The sequence below is a fragment of the Tetrahymena thermophila genome, assembly GCF_000189635.1.
Source record: "Tetrahymena thermophila SB210 genomic scaffold scf_8254440, whole genome shotgun sequence".
Taxonomy (NCBI): Eukaryota; Ciliophora; class Oligohymenophorea; order Hymenostomatida; family Tetrahymenidae; genus Tetrahymena; species Tetrahymena thermophila.
This window is the reverse complement of record NW_002476221.1, coordinates 72,163-91,471: the sequence shown is the minus strand read 5'-3', so window position 1 is coordinate 91,471 and position 19,309 is coordinate 72,163. Positions and strand designations below refer to the sequence as shown.

General features: G+C 24.0%; 5 protein-coding genes across 5 annotated transcripts; all 5 read left to right on the top strand. All coding sequences in view use genetic code 6, as the record gives it.

Annotated features, from left to right (window-relative positions):
• Positions 1-139: 139 nt before the first annotated feature.
• TTHERM_000825299 (transmembrane protein, putative) lies at positions 140-1,136 on the top strand (the record flags this gene model as incomplete). Its single annotated transcript, XM_012799653.1, has 2 exons — positions 140-905; positions 1,072-1,136. The coding sequence occupies exons 1-2, from the start codon at positions 293-295 to the stop codon at positions 1,134-1,136; spliced, it is 678 nt and encodes a 225-aa protein (XP_012655107.1). The 5' UTR covers positions 140-292.
• Positions 1,137-2,015: 879 nt separating this feature from the next.
• On the top strand, positions 2,016-2,589 carry TTHERM_00825290 (hypothetical protein; the record flags this gene model as incomplete). The annotated part of the gene is made up of 2 exons (XM_001031397.2): positions 2,016-2,431; positions 2,547-2,589. The coding sequence occupies 2 exons, from the start codon at positions 2,016-2,018 to the stop codon at positions 2,587-2,589; spliced, it is 459 nt and encodes a 152-aa protein (XP_001031397.2).
• Positions 2,590-5,361: 2,772 nt separating this feature from the next.
• On the top strand, positions 5,362-9,037 carry TTHERM_00825280 (FYRC multi-domain protein, putative; the record flags this gene model as incomplete). Its single annotated transcript, XM_001031396.2, has 9 exons — positions 5,362-5,427; positions 5,564-5,667; positions 5,819-5,988; positions 6,215-6,379; positions 6,440-6,742; positions 6,906-7,226; positions 7,290-8,172; positions 8,232-8,392; positions 8,481-9,037. The coding sequence occupies 9 exons, from the start codon at positions 5,362-5,364 to the stop codon at positions 9,035-9,037; spliced, it is 2,730 nt and encodes a 909-aa protein (XP_001031396.2).
• A 933-nt stretch (positions 9,038-9,970) lies between these two features.
• On the top strand, positions 9,971-12,979 carry TTHERM_00825270 (phosphatidylinositolglycan class N protein; the record flags this gene model as incomplete). Its single annotated transcript, XM_001031395.3, has 1 exon — positions 9,971-12,979. One exon carries the CDS (start codon positions 9,971-9,973, stop codon positions 12,977-12,979), a length of 3,009 nt encoding a protein of 1,002 aa, XP_001031395.1.
• Positions 12,980-15,722: 2,743 nt separating this feature from the next.
• On the top strand, positions 15,723-18,728 carry TTHERM_00825260 (phosphatidylinositolglycan class N protein; the record flags this gene model as incomplete). Its single annotated transcript, XM_001031394.1, has 1 exon — positions 15,723-18,728. The coding sequence occupies one exon, from the start codon at positions 15,723-15,725 to the stop codon at positions 18,726-18,728; it is 3,006 nt and encodes a 1,001-aa protein (XP_001031394.1).
• Positions 18,729-19,309: the final 581 nt, after the last annotated feature.

The window sequence follows — 19,309 nt, the reverse complement described above, 5'->3', positions numbered from 1 at the left end:
AGTTTTTAATAGATAGCAAGATTTTTTATTTTTGGTGATGCTATTCATCATTAGGGAACTGAACTAAGAATAGACTACAATTTTTATATATTAATTTCAAAGATTATTATTTTATGATTAATCAGAATGTAATACTATAAAATTTTTAATCAAATTTTTTAATAACAAGAAAAAATAGGTATCAAAAAAAGTAATCATTATAAATTAAAAAAATACATTTTTTTTGAAAAAATAAAAAAAACCATAAGAGTGTATTTATTAAGTAAGAAGTACTAATAATTAGAATTCATAAATGTGTCTTCCTTTTGAAAATATATAACCATCTACATAGAAAGCTAAATAATGTGTAAATATATTAAAACTTTTAGCATTGTGTGAATTAGTAATTTCTCTGCTCAAAATGATTCTATTCAAAGATATTGTTTCAGGTATTTATGAGTTATTAAGTTGCTTTATTTTATGGATGAGCTGGGCATAACTCTCTTACTGCTTTTGCTTATTTTACATCGTTTATATTTGTGTTTTAGGAAGTATTTCATATGCTGTAGGCTTACTAACTCCTATATAAAATAATTAGCCATTTTTTGGAAATACAGGTAGAGACCATGCAATTGTAGTTTTTTGCATCATATTTTTGATATTTTACATAGCTGCTGCCTATTTTACATTCTAGGCTTATAAAGAATTTAAAGCATGCTAATACGAATAAGGATAATATGGAATGATGGGTTTACAAGGAGCTGGTCAAGGCTAAGCAGTTGGAGGAGCTTCATATTCTGGAAGCAGTTAAAGAAATAATTAAAATTATGGAACAAACTATAACTATGGTGGATCAGGAAGTGGAGATAATGAGGCATACTATCCTCCTCCTTCTTCTAACACAATCGAAAATAACCGCAACTAAAGTAAATTGTTTAAAATTTTTAGTTTTATGCTAATTTTAGTAAATAAGATAAAAAAGAAAAAATTTGTTGTATATTATAAATAGGTTCTAAAAAAAGAAATATAATTGATTATCAATATTTATGCTATCAATATAACATATTTAATATAAATTTAAAATAATTTTAGATGCAAGTACATCAAATCAAGGAGGAACTTCTTATTTCTAAGGAAAGGGTGTCCGTATTGGCTGATGAAAATAGATAAATTAATAAAATAAAAAATTATAAAGTAAGAGCTTTCAAAATTAAAAATCGTTTCTTATGCTCGTTTTTTGAAATTAATAAGAGCAATTAAGATAATTTTAGATATACTAATATATTTTATGTAATAAATTGTATTCCCACTTTTAACATCTTTTAGCAAATATTAAAATTAAATTATAATTATTTTAAAATTAAATAACCAGTCAATCAATATTTTTTTTGGATCAAAAGATAAAAAGATATAGTTAGATTGGTCTAATAACTCATCTTGCATTTAAAAATGCTATATAATAAATAATTATTTGATTAAAATCAATATTTTTGTAAATCACTTAAAAAGAGTTTTAAAAATTTTACAACAAATAAAATAATTATTAATTTATTAAAATGTTTTTTCTTATTATCTAAGTAAACTTATTTATTAATATTTGAAGAAAAAAAAAATATTTAGCATTTTTTATTTTTTTGATAATAATTTAATTACACTGAAATCAATAACAAAGATAATCCATTTCATAAGAAATTAATTATTTTAGTGAATTGTAATTGGTTTTTTAGATATAAAATATTCGAATGATATTTATTCATAGCACATAATAAAAAAATAATAAATGAAAATCAAAACAAAGGATGATAATAACATGGAACAAAACTTATAAAAAGATAGATTGCTTGTAAAAAAAATGAATTCAGACATTCAATCAAGAAAATGGAAAGGAAAAGAAGGGAATTAAGGCAGGGAAAAAAAATAGGTATTGATAAGAATAAAGAAGAAGAAGAAAAAAATACCCAAAAAAGAAAAAGATAAATAAATAAATTAAATTTCAATAAAATAAGATTAAGGATTTTTAAGGTACATAAATAGAAATGAGCAATATCTTCTTAGAATTATAAGACGGTGATAAGACCGTTTATACTCACACCTCTTTGATTGAAGAATCTAAGCAAGAATAAATCTAAGCTATTTACGACAAGGTTCCTTAATGGACAAATGGTGGTAGATTCTTGGGTTTCTGGTTATCTATGGAAGCAGTTAATCGTGTTTAATCTGTAGCTAAGTTACCTATCTATTATAGAGCTGGTATTGTTGCAACTAGCACTCTTTTGGGTGGTCTTGTAAGCTCATTAGTCTTCTGGAAAAGTGGTAATGAAAATTAAGTAGCCAAATTAGCTAACGGAGCCCCCGTTTATTTGAAGAAATGGGAAGTCCCTGAACTCTCAAAGTTATACTTCTTCTTAGATGATGATAACAACTTCAAACCTTCTCTTAATCATCATGCTGTGTAATTCATAAATTATATTTTTAAATATTTCTTTAAAGTTTTAAAATTTTTCTAGCGCATCAAGCAAAATAGATATATTCCTAGCAATAATTAAATTATATTTTATAATATTTAGCACTCAAGGTAGATAATATTACAAGATTTACTAACACAATTGATTTAGTTTGAAATAGGCAATAATATGATTCTTGAGAACAAAAATTAAACTTCAAGAATGAAAGCCTTCTTTTAGAGTATATAAATACTCTTTGGGATATTAGGAATAAGAGTGAATATTAAAGTTTTAAATTTATTAGATTTAGGAAGCTAAAATAAATAATTATATCATGAAATATCTCTTGCAGTTATGAATATATTTATGTAATTAGCTGTAATCTAAAGCATGCATGCAATCATTTTCGTATTGTTCATTTCTTAATCCTTTGATACAATAATATGTTTTCAATAAGAAATATTTTACAAATTATTAAAACCAAGAATAGGAATATTGTTAAATAACAGATAATTTTTGGGAATTGTTTTGTTAGCAATTAAATTGTTAGTTTACTTTAAAAGATTGAATCAGATATTTTAAACAAGCATAAAAAGACCAAAGATATTTAATAAAAATAAATACTCACAATATCTTATTATATTTATTTTGAGTTAAATCCACTTTATTTTACAATAAAAACATTTTAAAATAAGTTTTACTAAAATCCTTCAAAATCATAACAAAAAAACTTTAAATTATTGATTCAAAAATATCTTTAAAAATAAGATTAATATAAAAATATGATATTTCAAATAAAAAGACAATTTAACTTATTTTATAAATCAAAATCAATAAAAAAAATAAAAAATAAAATTATTTGCATTTTTTAATTCAATTCTTAAAAAAGATTATATTAAATTTAAATTTTTTAAGTTTTAAGCATCTATTTCTATTTGCATTAATAATTCAAAATAGAATTATCATTATGTAAGCAAACATTTTTTATTTTAGATATTAATTTATTTGATTATTTAACAAATAAACTAAAACATGTCATTTGGCACCCTTTTAAATTGACCACTCTTTAAAAATTGACAAAAATTTTTATCATAATATTAATACTTTTCATTATTAAGTTCATCTATAAACTGGGCAACAACTGTATATTTTTGCTAAAATTTTAAATACTGCAGGTCCAAAGATTTAACTGTATTAAATTAAAATTATAAAAAATAGAATATTAAAAACTCTTTGAATTAAATTTTTAACTAACTTAAGATTAATTATGACTTATTTTATTTTTTTTTATCACTAAAATCAACAAATATAATTATTTTTATTATTATTTATATTAAAGTTTGTTGTGCTTAAATTTTAATGATGCTTTTAATTAAGAATAAATAATTTTTATTTTCGCTGATAAAAAAAATAATTTCATAAAATATCTAAAAAAAATGTTTATCTTTACAAAAATATGAAGAATAAATAAATTATCTTTGTTTTTTAGATTTGGAATTTATTTTGATTTATTCTCAAAATTCAAATTATTTACAATTTGATTAGAGAGGAAAAATATAATTAATTTCAAAAGTAAAAAAATTTAATTTTACAAAAATTAAATATCCTAAAAAGGAAAAAAAATTATGAGAAATAGCTTTAAGCTCTGATTTGGGTTTTGCCTGAGATGTACTTGTATAAAAATAGACTTCCTCCACCAAGGAATGACATTTTTCAGTAATCTATATGTTTTTGAAAGAACCTTAGTTTTTAATCCAGATAAATGAATTCTTTAAAGTTACAGAAATGATTCATCTATGATTTAAACTTAAATCATAAAAAACTTAACTCCAATGAATTATTCTTAACTTGAATCATTTAAAAGATAAACAGTAAATTCTTAAGAGAAGTTACTTTATAGATTACTAGCAAGTCTCTTAGGAGAAGAACTCTTATCATGTGCGACGCTATGATTTATTGTAGCACGACACTCATTGTTTGATTGCCAAACACTCAAAAAATTGTCAAAAATTAGATGAAACCACAAAGTTTCTTCTAAACTTTTGCAATAGTTTTGAAAGTTTTTTAAGCCCCACGGAAATAATTCTTATCTCCAATTCAATATATATATTAAATAAAAAATAGATACCATCCAATTATTTTTTTAAAATGCCTTAAACATTAGCCTTTATTAATCATATGCCTTATAAAATGCCTGACCAAAGAGTTTCAGACTTTTTGTACCATGGAGCAAATTGTCCTCTTTAATTATTTTTAATTAAGATAAGAGAGAGAGAGAAAAAAATAAATAATAAAAGAATTAAATTAAAAAATAAAAATAAAAAGAAAATAAAAAATGAGAATAAATAAGAGATAAAGAGAACAACAAATAAAGAGCAATAAAAATAATAAAATAAAAGCAATAAAAAACTTAAACTAAGAAAATAATAAAAACAAAAAAATAAAGAAAATAAAATGAAATAAAACAAAAAATAAATAAAAATAAAAAAAAATAATTTAAAAAAACCTATAAAAAGGTAGCTACACTCTGCAATTTTTTTAAATTAATTAAACTAATTTTTTGAATTAATTAGCAAATTTTTATTTGTTTATTTTTTTTTTTAGAATTATTTAATTAACTAACTTTGTCTGATTATTTATTTTTGTTTATAAATTTATTTTAATTTATGCATTTTTTAAATCCAATTTGTTAAAAACTAAAATAGTCTTTTATTTGTTTTAATTTACTTTTATTATTAAAAATATTTTATTTTATTTTAAAAAATTGATATAGTTGCTTAAATATTTAAGTTCTAATAAAATATCCATTTGATATCATCTTATAGTGAGTCTAAAAGAAATATTTAATCAATTAATAGAAGTTTATTAATTTAATTATTTTTATTAATAATTCTAAATCTTTATTTGTTAATTTATAGTTATTAAGTGATTAGTGAAAATGGAAAACGAATATGCGTTTGCCAAGTTATAAAGTTTGAATTAGGAAGAGTTTTTTATAAGATAAGTAAACTTTTTTATTGAATAATAAAATATTATCGCAATAAGATTTTAATTTAATAGATTTCATTGCAAACAGTTTCCTTTTTGATAATCCATTTTACATTCAAGCAATTAAATATTAATTATTACAACTAATATAGATTCCACTTATTTTAAGAAGAAAGTCTTTAAAAGAAATTTAAAAGCCAGGAATTGCTATAAAGGAATACCCTGCTACGCTTGCTATTGGAAATTGTGCTGAAATGTAACTCTTTCTTTCAAGTTTGCTAAATTAATTAAAATGAATTGTGCTCCTTAAATAAAAGAAAATTATAATTTGAGCGGATTTAAAGGGCGGCAAACATTAATTTTAATAAATTTAGATTCATCATTAAAGAAAAAATATTATATAATAGAAAAGAATAGCACGCAATATTATTTTATAGCCTCAAAAAGAAATGTTTTTCTATGATAGCATTTGATTAGTTAAGTGTGGATAACTAGTAAGCTAATGTTTTTAAAGATGTTTAATCTTTATTAAATGAGTTAAAAAGAGCAAATAACCTAGATTTCTTCGATAAATATGGTATTTTTATTACAATAAAAACTAAAATTAATTTTTAAATATCTTATTGCAGATTTGCTGCTAATTTAGAAAAATATAAAATCTTAAATATTAAGTTATTAATCAACCAAAAATATTTTATCATTTAAATTGTTTGTAAAAAAACCTAATAAATTATTTATTATTATATTTTTATTTAAATACGTTTATCTATATCTTCTTAATTTTTTTTTTTTACTATTAAAAGAGGAATACACTATATACTTAAACAATTTTTCACAAATTTATATTGGATGTGATAAATGTGAAGTTCCTCACTTATATGTCTTGGTTTTACCTGCTTCAGAAGTTCAAAAAAATGAGTCTTTAAATTTGAAAGCTTCATCAGTATTTTCTCATGCATAAAATTAATGTAAATTATTAAAATTTATTTTATTGAAATTTACCTTTTAATTTTTCATCACTTAAAAAGCAAATCCAAACAATAAGTAGCACGATAAAACTCTTTATTAAAAATGGTCTGCTGACGATAGAGAATAGCTTAAAAAGTGTATTATCAACTATGGTTATGGAAGATGGAAGTAAATTTAAAGATCCTCTACATCTATTGGAGGAAAATTAGCAGAAAGACCCAAATCAGAAATTAGAGCTTTTGCTAATGCATTCATTAGATCTTTAGCAGAATAGTTAACTTCTTAAAATGCTGAACTAAAACAATTCCTTTACAATATGATAGACGAATACCCTGATGATTCATATATTACACCTTGTGACAGTAAAATTAAATTTAAATATTTATTTATATATTTTATAACATAACCTCCTTATTGATATAACGATTTCTCTATTAATTTTATTTTCTTTTACACCTTTTAATACCTTATCTTTATGATATATTCTATCACAATCTATATTTAACTTCATATCATAATAATCAGAGGATTGGGATACTTTGACATTAAACTAAAGAGCTATACCTTTTACTAAGCGTCTTTAACTTCTCTATCGTATTAGAGTTCTCATAAAAAAATATAAAGATGACTAACTTAGAAGCATACCTGATAAAGATAAAGACAAAATCAACTGGGAAGGCTTATTAAACTTTTTACCTAATTCTTTGCTCTATGGATAAAGACCTTCGGTGTGGTGGACTAAAAAACATGATACAGATCTTTTGCGAGGAGTTTATAAATATGGTTATGCTAACTACCCTACAATAAGACATGCAAAAGAATATTGTTTTTCAGAATTAGAGAAAAGTAAGATAGATACATTAATTAACTCTCTCATTATTTTAAATTATTGATTTTTAAACCAAAAAGTTGCTAATGTCTACTAAAACTTTCCTACTTCTGACGCTTTAACAAGGAGACTCAAAAAATTGATTCAGACAATATTAAAAAGCGAAGAAGATAAAGGTAAAATTGATTTTGACATGTCTGCTAGCAGTGATGACGAAGAGAAAGGATGGTCAGTAGATGAAAAAGAAATTCTATTCAATTATTTAATGGATAGCGGAGTTCCTTTAAATAATGATGGAAGATCTAACTGGGTTGAGATTAGAGAAAAAATGAAGCTTGCATACAATGAAAACTAAAAAAACAGACCAACAAACTAGAATGAGGTTAAAGAAGAAAATGCAATAAAAGAAGAGGAAATTTAAAATGGAGAGTCTACTAATAAATAAAAAGAGGAAAAGTAGAATGACCAAGTTAAAGAAGAAATGGTTATAGAGAGCAGTAAACAAGAAATAGTATAAAAGGAAGGCAGTGAATAAATGTAAATTGAAGAAAAAAAAGAAGAAGAATCTAAGGATGTGAAACAAGAAGAAACTGCTCCAAAAAAGACATAATCTAAAGAGTTTGATAAGAGTATTTCTTAAATTGAAAAGATGGTCTAAAGGATAAGAGTTAAATGCTAAGAATTAATTGTTTAATGCTAGACTGAGAAGGGTGAAGAAGAATAAAACATTTCAATTGTTGAGGAAGACAAAGATGAAGATGGATTTACAATTACTTTAGAAAACGCTAGGAAATTTAACCAAAAAACAAACATGCTTCATTTCATAAGAAAAACTGTTCTTTCTAATAACTAACAGCTCTTTAATAGTAACATGGAAGAGCTTTAAAAGAGACACGAGTCTCTAACTATAGACGACTAAGGATTTATTGATAATCCTGATTATATTCCTAAAGTACATGATCTGTAATTTTTAAAATAACTTAAAAAAATGTATTAATTAAAGTAAACTTTTTAAAAAATAGAAATTTAATGTTTTTAGTGTCTAATAATGGCTTTAGCTCTTTGCAAAATTTAGAAAACTTTGAGAACTACTAATTAAAGCAGTTCAATTTAGATGACTAAAAGCTTTATGAAAGACTTGAATGGCTTTGCGAGTGTTTTAAAGATATAAAAGATAAAACTTGTAACTTATTATGCATATTTAAATAACTCCTTTACTTTTTGATTAATTTTACTATTTTTTTAAATTGTTAACAATCAGTTTTTTTAAGAAAATAAAAAGAGAAAGGCTGATAAGCAGATAACTTTTAAGGATTAGTTGACAAAAAAGCCTAAATTTGAAATAAATAGAGACGAAAATGGTAAAATCATCTTCCCCATTTAGATTAATACGAGTTTGAAACTATTAGCTACAGGCGAAATCAATTTGCTTCCTACCTATCATTCAGAACACAACTTATTCCCAGTTGGGTTCAAGAGTGTTAGAGTTCATGCCTCTATTTTTAACAAAGGGGTAAGATGTGAATATACTAACGAAATATTAGAGGGACCAGAAGGTAAACCTCTTTACAGAGTAACTTCAGCAGAAGATCCAGATAACCCAATCGTTAAGGAAAGCTCCACAGGTTGTTGGGTTCATATTTGTTAAAGAGTAAATGAGCTGCAAGATGTCAAGAAAGAAAAGGTAACTATCTCTGGTACTGAAAGATTTGGGTTGCTTGAAACTAATGTAATAAGGCTTTTAGAAGATTTGTCAAATGCAGAGAAATGTGCTAAGTATAAATTTAAATTTAAAAATATCAATAGAAGCAATGAAGAATTAGATTGATTATCGAGAAATCTATAAAATTATAAATTTTACAGGAAGTAGAAAGTGAGAAGTAGATAATTAAATATGCGTATGTATAAATTTGTATTATAAATCAATATCCTCTATTGTATTCTTAAAGATATCATTAATAGTATTATATATTTAATTAAATTTTTCTTAATCAAATATTGGTATATTTTTGAGATTAAATTATCTTTACAAATTACAAATATTTAAAAATTTTGTTAAAGAGTTAGTATTACACATTAATTTCTTTTTCTTTTTTCACTGTTCTAACAAATCATTAATTTTATTTGAAATAAATATATTCCAATTAAATTTTATGTAATATTGTTATCTGCTATTTCGTAGCAGCTTCAAAATACTGTAATCTTCATATATAAGACTATCCCTCCCCCCCATCTTTAAATCTTAATTTCCAGTTTTACTTGTAAAAATTAAAAGTTTTTTTATGTATTAATTTCGTTTAACATTTTTGGATTTACAGTATATTTAATTTAAAAATATTGATTGCTTTGAAAAAATACTAATAGGGTACTTAATATCAACAATTAACTTTATAAATAGAAAAATATCTGGCTTTTATCTAAATACATATAATTTATTTTTGATCGCTGTTAACTCTTTTGGCCAGAATTTATTTAAACTTACTTTATTTCATAAATCTATCCTTTCATTATGAACAAATTTTTAAAGAAAGTTGATATTTTTTTGTCTTAAAACTACTTGTTAGTTTTTCTATGATACTTAATTAATACTATCTTCCAATGTAAATGTTAAAATTTTATTAGGAAATGAAAAATTGGTAATGCTAAATTAATCATATGATATCATCAAATTATTTTTAAAAACTCATTTTTTTTAAATTAAATATTGATAAAGCAAATATAATTTCAAAGTTATTTAATAATTTAAATTAAAAAAGGAGATATGATATAAGATCATTAGTATTTACAGATTGATTAATCTGAAGAATAGATAAGGAAAAAGAGCTCAAGCACAGGCTAAGATAGTTTTAAGAGTTTTGACGTAGAGTCTAATTTTATAAAACCTCCTGAAGATGCCACAAAGAGAGAGAGAAACTCAAATAAAAACTTGTGGAAAATGATTGGGTTAGGACTCCTACTTCACTTATTATTCATCTTTAGTATTTTTGATGTGTATATCTAGTCTTGGAGACCTTTGGGAATGACACCTGTATAGCCTTTCAATCAAAAGCCTTTAGCTAAGAGATTAATGCTATTTTAATTTGATGGCGGTCGCTCTGATATCATGTATGGCTTTCAAAGCGAACCTGATGAGCCAGAAAAAGGTAAACCTAGAATTCCATTGATCCACAAGCGTGTTAAAGAAGGAAAAGCTGCATTTGGTATTTAATATGCAGCTGTACCTACCGAATCTAGAGTTTGTGTTTAAAATATGATGGGAGGATACTAAGAAGATATGACAGCCATTTTAAGTGGCTGGGCTTCACATCATGGTCTCGAATATGATAGGATCTATAACTATGTAAAAGCTGGATTCTTTTTTGGTCCTAGTGTTATTAGTAGTATTTTTGAAAGTTAGAACTGCCCTTCCTGTGTTAGGGTCGACTTTTTCCCAGATTCTGAAATTAACTACTATGATCATGTATAGGCGAGCACATTTGATAAGAATAATTATGATAAGCTTAAAAGACTCTTTAATGGTACATTAATCGAAGATAGATAAAATAAAACTCTTTATGATAAGGAACCAGGCGATAAAGAAAAATTAAGCGAAGACAAATTAGTAGTTTATATGAATTGGGTTTCATGTGATGCTATAGGAACAGGTTTTAAACCTACTAACTGGGAATATCGTAAATCAATTAGGACTACAGGTAAGTTTATTGAAGAATTAGAGCAAGATATAAATAATTACTATGGTAATGATGGAGAAACAGTATTTATATTACTTTCTGATCATGGTATTTCTGATATTGGTGCTCACGGTGATGGTAATCCTTAAAATACATGGACCCCTTTTATCATTTGGGGTAAAGGTATTAAGCCAGCAGATGATGAAAAAGATCCAGAAAATCCAGAAACACATGACGATTTCTCAAAATAATGGGGCTTAACTATGAAAAAGAGATTTGATATTGATTAGAGCCAGTTACCAAGTCTAATTTCTAGTCTAATAGGTTTACCTATTCCTATGAATAACGAAGGAGTATTACCACTCGAATTTCTTAATGCAACAGAAGTTTATAAAGCCAATATCCTATTATAAAATGCATACTAACTCCAAACTTCCTATACTAAGATTCAGCAACTAGTTCAAGAAAAATAAAAGTGGTTCTTCACTGAACATGAACATTCTCCAGCAAAGATCCTTAACTCTCTCAGTGAGCTAAAAAAATAAGTTGATAAAATTGCATAAGAATCAGACGATGGTAATAACGCATCAAAAGAATAAAACGAAGAGTTGAAGAAAATAATATCTCAAACATATGTTGAAATTCAAAACATAAAATAAGGAGTTTCTTATCTAAAGTTATACCAAAAAACATTCCTTCAAGTTGCTGTAGCTTTGGGATATATTAGTTTTATGCTTCTATGCTTTGCTGTCGTCTTTAGGTACATAAATACAAATAAAGACACTGAAGATAAAATAGTAGATTAAAACAATTCCCCCTTTCTAAAAAATATTAGCCTAATTATTACTCTTTGCTTCAGTGGATTTATTCTATTATATCTTAATGTTACTAAATCTAAGCCTGTTTACTATGCATATTTTGGCTTCCCAATTTACTTTACATACCAGTTCTATAAGCACAGACAGTTTATGAATCAAGGTTGGGGGGGAAATATCTTAAAATTGATAGGCTCTTATGCTCTGATAGGTTTAGCAGGCTAGTGCTTGATGTATTCTTTCTTTGATAGGAACTTTATTTCTTATAATTTCTTAATTATTTCTGTATTCAGTCTAATACATAACAGATGCTCTTTTGGAAAAATTACAGGTACTGGTGCAAGATGGAGCTTAGCTTGTGCTCTAATTTCAATATTCCCTCTTCTCCCTCCTATAATAGGTGTAAACGATTTCAATTATGTTGTTAGTTTTGCTAGCGTTACTATTGCAACCTTCTATTTTTCTTTTTATTACTTTAAAAATGAATTAGAAACAAGTGTAAAAGTTATGACTTTACTGATTTTATACTGTGGAGGTATATCTCTATATTTAAGAACTTTTCCTAATTCATCATTAGTGCCAGGTTTTATTTATGGAATTAACTGGACAGTTCTTATTTCTCTTGTTGGAAGCATTATTTTCTTAAATTTACACAAAAATTCAGATCCTTAACTAAGACTCTATTCTTTGGTAGTGATAATGATCAATCTTTAACTCTTATTTGCAATATCATATGATGCTTTGTTTATATTGATATTCTCATTCCTCTTAAAAGCATGGATTGATCATGAAAAAGAAGTTTCCGTACTAATTTAAGATAAATAAAAGATATTTCCAATCCATTTTTATACAGCATTTAAATTTATTCTTATTATGAATATATCTTTCTTTGGTATTTAGGATTTGGTTAGCTTGGGAAGCTTTAATTATGAATCTGTTACAAGATTTTTAGTAAATCTTAGAGAAATTCTTACATTAGTTTTAATGTTATTTAAACTATCAATTCCTTTCTTATGTGGAGCATCTGCTTTTATAGTTGTATGCAAATCAGCTTATAAAAAAATTAATCCAATTGGTTTATTTATGCTCAGTATAATATATGCAGAAATAATGACTATTAATTTCTTTTTTATGGTAAGAACAGAAGGAACTTGGTAAGAAAAGGGAAGTAGTGTAGCTCGTTTTGTAATATCAAGCATGCTAACTCTTCTCTATGTCTTCCTCTTTTTCATAGCTCACATATTATTCAAAAAAACAAAAATTGATGAAAAATATAAAAATTGATCAGAAAAATAAAAATAAGTATTTTCTTTATGAAATTCAACTTTTTTATTTGTTTGTATTTTAATAAAATGCTTTCAAAATTTTAATTTTTTGTAAATTCCTGAGTTTAAAAAAAAATAATTTTATATCTTTTAATAACTTTGGCTTTAAATTTTTATATTTTGTGTCTAATGTTTAGGAAATATTAAATGCATTTACGTATCACATGGATAGTAAAAAGTTAATCAAAAAGTAGTACAAATTATAACTAACTAGATCTTAATAAAATATTGTAGACTTATTATTGAGTTTTTGCCATGTTTTTATTATTTAATAATTTTTTATTTTAATTTCTATTTTAATTTTTTAATCTGATAAATTCTTTTAAATGGAGTTTTAATGTAAAAAAATAAAACAAAAACTTTTAAGCCAGCTATGATCAGTAAACCTATTAAAAAATAAATAAATTTTTTATTTCATAAACTAAGCTTATAGAAAAATAAATAAAGTCTCTGCAAATTTAAATTTGATTAATATCAATGTTTTTTTAATAATTTTTTATTATAATTTCTATTTTAATTTTTTAATCTGATAAATTCTTTTAAATGGAGTTTTAATGTAAAAAAATACAACAAAAACTTTTAAGCCAGCTATGATCAGTAGACCTATTAAAAAATAAATAAATTTTTTATTACATAAACTAAACTTATAGTAATTTAAATAAAGTCTTTGCAAATTTAAATTTGATCAATATCAATGTTTTTTTAATAATTTTTTATTATAATTTCTCTATTAGTTTTTTAATCTGATAATTTCTATAAAAAGGAGTTTTAATGTAAAAAAATACAACTATAAATTATAAGCATGCTATAAAGTGTAAACCTATTAAAAATTAAATTTATTTTTTATTTCATAAACTAACTTATAGTACTTTAAATAAAGTCTTTCCAAATTTAAATTTTATTAACTAATGAGATTATAAAAATATTTCATTCCTCTTAAAAGCATGGATTGACCATGAAAAAGAAGTTTCTGTACTTATTTAAGATAAGTAAAAGATACTTCCATCCCATTTTTATACAGCATTTAAATTTATTCATATTATTAATATATTTTGCAGAAATAGTGATTATTAATTTCTTTTTATTGTAAGAACAGAAGGAACTTGGTAAGAAAAGGGAAGTAGTGTAGCTCGTTTTGTAATATCAAGCATGCTAACTCTTCTCTATGTCTTCCTCCTTTTCATAGCTCACATATTATTCAAAAAAACAAAAATTGATGAAAAATATAAAAATTGATCAGAAAAATTAAAATAAGTATTTTCTTTATGAAATTCAACTTTTTATTTGTTTGTATTTTAATAAAATGCTTTCAAAATTTTAATTTTTTGTAAAATCCTGAGTTTAAAAAAATAAATTATTTTATATTTTAGTTTTATCTCATTTAATTTTAGTAATTTTGGTTTTATATTTTGATATTTTAAGTTTAATTTATACAAAATATAAATAGATTTACTTATTTAATTTTTTTGCAAATAATCAATCGAAAATTAGTACAAATTGTGATTAACTAGATCTAAATAAAATTTTATAGACTTAATGATTTTTTGATCAATACCTCTTGTTTTATTATTTAATAATCTTTTATATTCTTTTCTATATTAATTTTTTAATAAGGGAATTTAAATAAAATGGAATTTTAAAATAAAAAATACATACATAACTTTTAAGTATACTATGATCTGTATAAACCTATTAGAAATTAAATGTATTTTTTATTAATATAAACTAAACTTTTAGTAATTTAAATAAAATCTTTGCAAATTTAAATTTTATTAACTAATGAGATTATTAAAAAAAATTATCATTCATATATCTTAGTTTTATATGATTTAATGTTAATTGTAAATAATAATTATTTATTTTCTCATGGGTGATGAAATTTAATTTTGTAAAATGTATAAATACCTATTAAAAATCATGAGAGAACTTGTAATCAAACAATTTTTATAGAAATAATAAGTTTTTGATCAATATCTTGTTCTTGTATTTAATTAATTTTTTTATATTGTCTTGTTTTTATTTCTTAAATTTTCAAGAAGGTCAGAATTAATAGACTTAATAAATTAATTACACTTTAATTAAAAGGGAAATTTATAAATAAAAAAGAATTGGTTTCGCTTCGTATTTTTTTGGGTTCAAAATTTAGTAAATATGATCTACATAAAGTCATTAAAAAATAATTGATATACTAAAATTAATCTTTAATTTTTTTTACCAAATCATAATTAGAAAAAAGTTAAAACTAGAAGATTAAATTAAAAAATAAGAAAAATATTACCAATCTGATTGATTCATTAGGTTACTTAAAAACAATTACCAATTTTGAAATAAAAGTAACTAAATTAGAAGAGCTTTAAAATCACTTTATCAATTAAAATTTTGGGCAGGTGGGATAGGTAGTATTTTATTCATTAATATTTGTGAATGATAATTTTCTATTCATTTTTACTATGAATTGGATTAGATGGCATTACATTCAAATTCTTTAATATTATTATGAAAAACAGTTTGAGCTGTGTTTTTAATATTATTTAATTAATTTATTTACATCCATTAATTTTATTGTAAATAATTAGAGAATACATATAACAAGACCTATCCTTTCGATTTTTTTAGTAATAAATATATTGCTCGCAACATAAAATTTTGATATAATTTAATAATTTTCATAAATTAATTAATTTGTAATAAAACTAGAAAAAATGTATGCAAAATCTGAATATCATGATATTTCATAACAGCATGAATAAATAGAAGAAATAAGTTAAGATAATTAGACATATATAATTAAAAGCTTAGATATAGAATCAAATTTAGTTGCTAAGGCTGAAGATGTTATTAAAAGGTAAAAAAAGTAGAACACATTTTTATGGCTGACTATTGGGTTTTCAGCTGTTTTTCACTTAGTTTTCCTTTTCAGTGTATTTGATGTTTACATTTAAGCTTGGAAACCTTTAGGAATGACGCCTATTGAATCATTAAATAAAAGCCGCTTTGCTAAAAGGGTAGTCATATTCTAATACGATGGAGGCCGTGCTGACATAATTTATGGACTACAAAACAAATCCTACGAACCAGAAATAGGCAAGCCAAGAGTACCTCTTATCCATAACCGTATTAAAGAAGGAAAAGCTAATTTTGGTATTTAACATGCAATAGTTCCTACAGAGTCTAGAGTTTGTGTTTAAAATATGATGGGAGGTTACTAAGAGGATATGACAGCTATTTTAAGTGGTTGGACTTCTCCTGGTCCTTTAAAATATGATAAACTTTTTAACTATGTCTAGGCTGGATTATTTTTTGGTCCTGAGCTTTTGCACAATATTTTTGAAAGCTCGAGGTGCCCTTCTTGCGTAAGAGCTGACATTTATCCAGATTCAGCAGTAAATTATAATGATCATAAATAGGCCAGTACATTTGATTAGCTAATTTATTAAAAAGTTACAAGACTATTCAATAATGGTACTATGGAGAAAGGCGAAGTTCCTCATAAACTACTTAAAGAATATGTTACTCTTAAAGAAGATTAGCAAAAGCTATAATCAGAATAATTATTAATCTATATGAATTGGATTTCATCTGATGCTATAGGACCAGCATTCAAGCCTATTAACAAAGAGTATCATCAATCAATTCTTACTACTGGCAAGCTAATAGAAAAAGTAGAAGAAAAAATTAGAAATTATTACAAAGACGACGGAGAAACTGTATTTATTTTATTATCAGATCATGGCATGGCAGACAATGGAGCCCATGGTGATGGTAATCCTTAAAATACTTTTACACCATTTGTTATCTGGGGAGCAAGTATTAAACCTGCTGAAAATGAGCTCGATCCTGAAAACCCTGAGACTCATGATGAATTTTCCAAAAAGTGGGGTCTTACTATGAAAAAAAGAGTTGATATTGATTAAAACTAGCTACCAAGCTTAATATCAGTTTTATTAGGAATCCCTATTCCTACTAATAACGAAGGAGTCCTACCTTTGCATGTATTAAACATCAACGATCTGTAAAAGGCATATGCATTAATATAAAACGCTTTCTAGTTATAAAAAATTTATGAGAAAATATAGCAACTAGTTTAATCAAAGCAAAAGTGGTTTTTTACTGAATACAAATATTCTCCCTAATATGTTTTTGATAGTCTTACTTAATTAAAGCAATAAGTAGATAAGTTAGAAACAGTTACTGATAATGGCAAATTCACATCTGAATAATAAAAGGAAGAGCTTAAAAAAATAATTTCTGACACTTATGATGAATTAGATAATATAAAAAATGGCATTGTCTATTTAAAATTATATTAAAAATAAATCCTTTAAGCTGTTGTTGGTACAGGATATGCTAGTTTTATGTTGCTGTGCTTAATAGCAGTATTTAGATATAATAATACATCTGAAGAGATTGAATCTAAGATTATCACATAAAATAAAATTCCATTCTATAAGAATGTTTGCTTAATACTAGTAATACTGTTTGGTTTGTTTTCCCTCATTTATTTAAATTTAACTGAGTCTAAACTAGTGTATTACGCTTACTTTGGCTTACCACTTTATTTCTTGTATTAATTCTATTAATAGAGATCATTCTTGAATCAAGGTTGGGATTTCGGTATTTTGAAATAAGTTGCTTGCTATATTCTTATAGCTATAGCTGGTCAATGCCTTATGTATTCTTTTTACGAGAGATAATTTATTGGTTACAACTTTATTGCAGTTTCTATTTTTAGCTTGATACATGCTAAATATTCTTTTGGAAAAATATCAAACAAAACTATTGCATGGAGTATCTTATGCCTTATGATATCAGTATTCCCAATTCTTCCCCCAATTTCAATAGCAAATGATATTTGGTATGCTATTGGTTTTGCTGCAATATCGATCACTGTATTCTACTTTTCATTTTTTTATTTTAAGTAGGAATTAGAAAAAAGTGTAAAAGTTATGACTGTTCTGACTTTATACTGTGGAGGTATATCTTTATATTTGAGAACTGTTTCATCTTCTACTGTACCATATTTAGTATTTGGTATTAATTGGGTTATTTTATTTTCTCTGATAGGAAGTGTATGCTTTTTAAATTTACATAAAAACTCAGATTCTAATCTAAGACTATATTCATTAGTCGTAGTAATGTGCAATCTCTCACTCTTATTTGGAATTTCCTACGATAATTTGTTTTACATTATATTCGCATGCCTTCTTAAAGCATGGATTGAACATGAAAAAGAAATATCAGTTCTCTTCCAAACAGATAAAATAGTTCCATACCATTTTTATTTATTATTCAAATTTATCCTACTTATGAATATATCTTTCTTTGGTATTTAGGATATAGTTAGTTTAGGAAGCTTCAATTATGAATCTGTAACTAGATTCTTAGCTAACCTAAATGAAGTCGTTACATTAGCTTTAATGGTATTCAACCTTGCATTCCCTTTCTTATGTGGTTCTTCTGCTTTTGTTATAATTTGCAGATCAGCATATCAAAAACTAAAATCTGTTGGCTTATTTATAATTAGCTTAATTTATGCAGAAATAATGACAATTAATTTCTTTTTAATGGTCAAAACTGAAGGATCATGGCAAACAAAAGGAACTAGTGTTGCTCGTTTTGTATTAAGTAGTATGCTAGTATTTTTATATACACTACTATTTTTCATTGCTCATTATCTCTTCAAATTTACAAAAATTCAATAAGTTTGAATAAATAAAATTTTAATTAATAGCAAAATTAAATTTCAATAGTAATTTTTAAAAAGCTTAATACTAGGCTTACTAAATACAAGCTTCAAAAATACAACTATAATCCTAAATAACTTTTATTTCTAATAAATAAATATATTATTAATCTTCATTAATTTCTGCAAAAATGAAATATTCAAAACTTTTTTTTCAATCCCATAATTTTAGCATATTAAAAAATTTTTAATAAATTATTAAAATCTTATCAAATAAGGATTTTTAGTTTTTTAAAATATTAATATGTATCTTACATAATGTTTTAATTAATTTGTAAAATAATTTTTTTTAAAAAATTAATATTAAAAAAACTTTTTATTTTCTTTTTTTTAAAGTGATATATAAAAAAATAATAATAGAATTTTCAAGTTTAAATAAGTGAGAAAAAATTAAGACTAAAATAATAAAAACAATTTAATTAATGTTTAAAATAAAAAATTTTTAATTCTTTATGTAATTATTTTATTTTTTATGAGATTATTAAAATTCATTTTTTCTTATTATTTTTTCAAATATAATTAATTTTTTTACTAATAAAATACAAT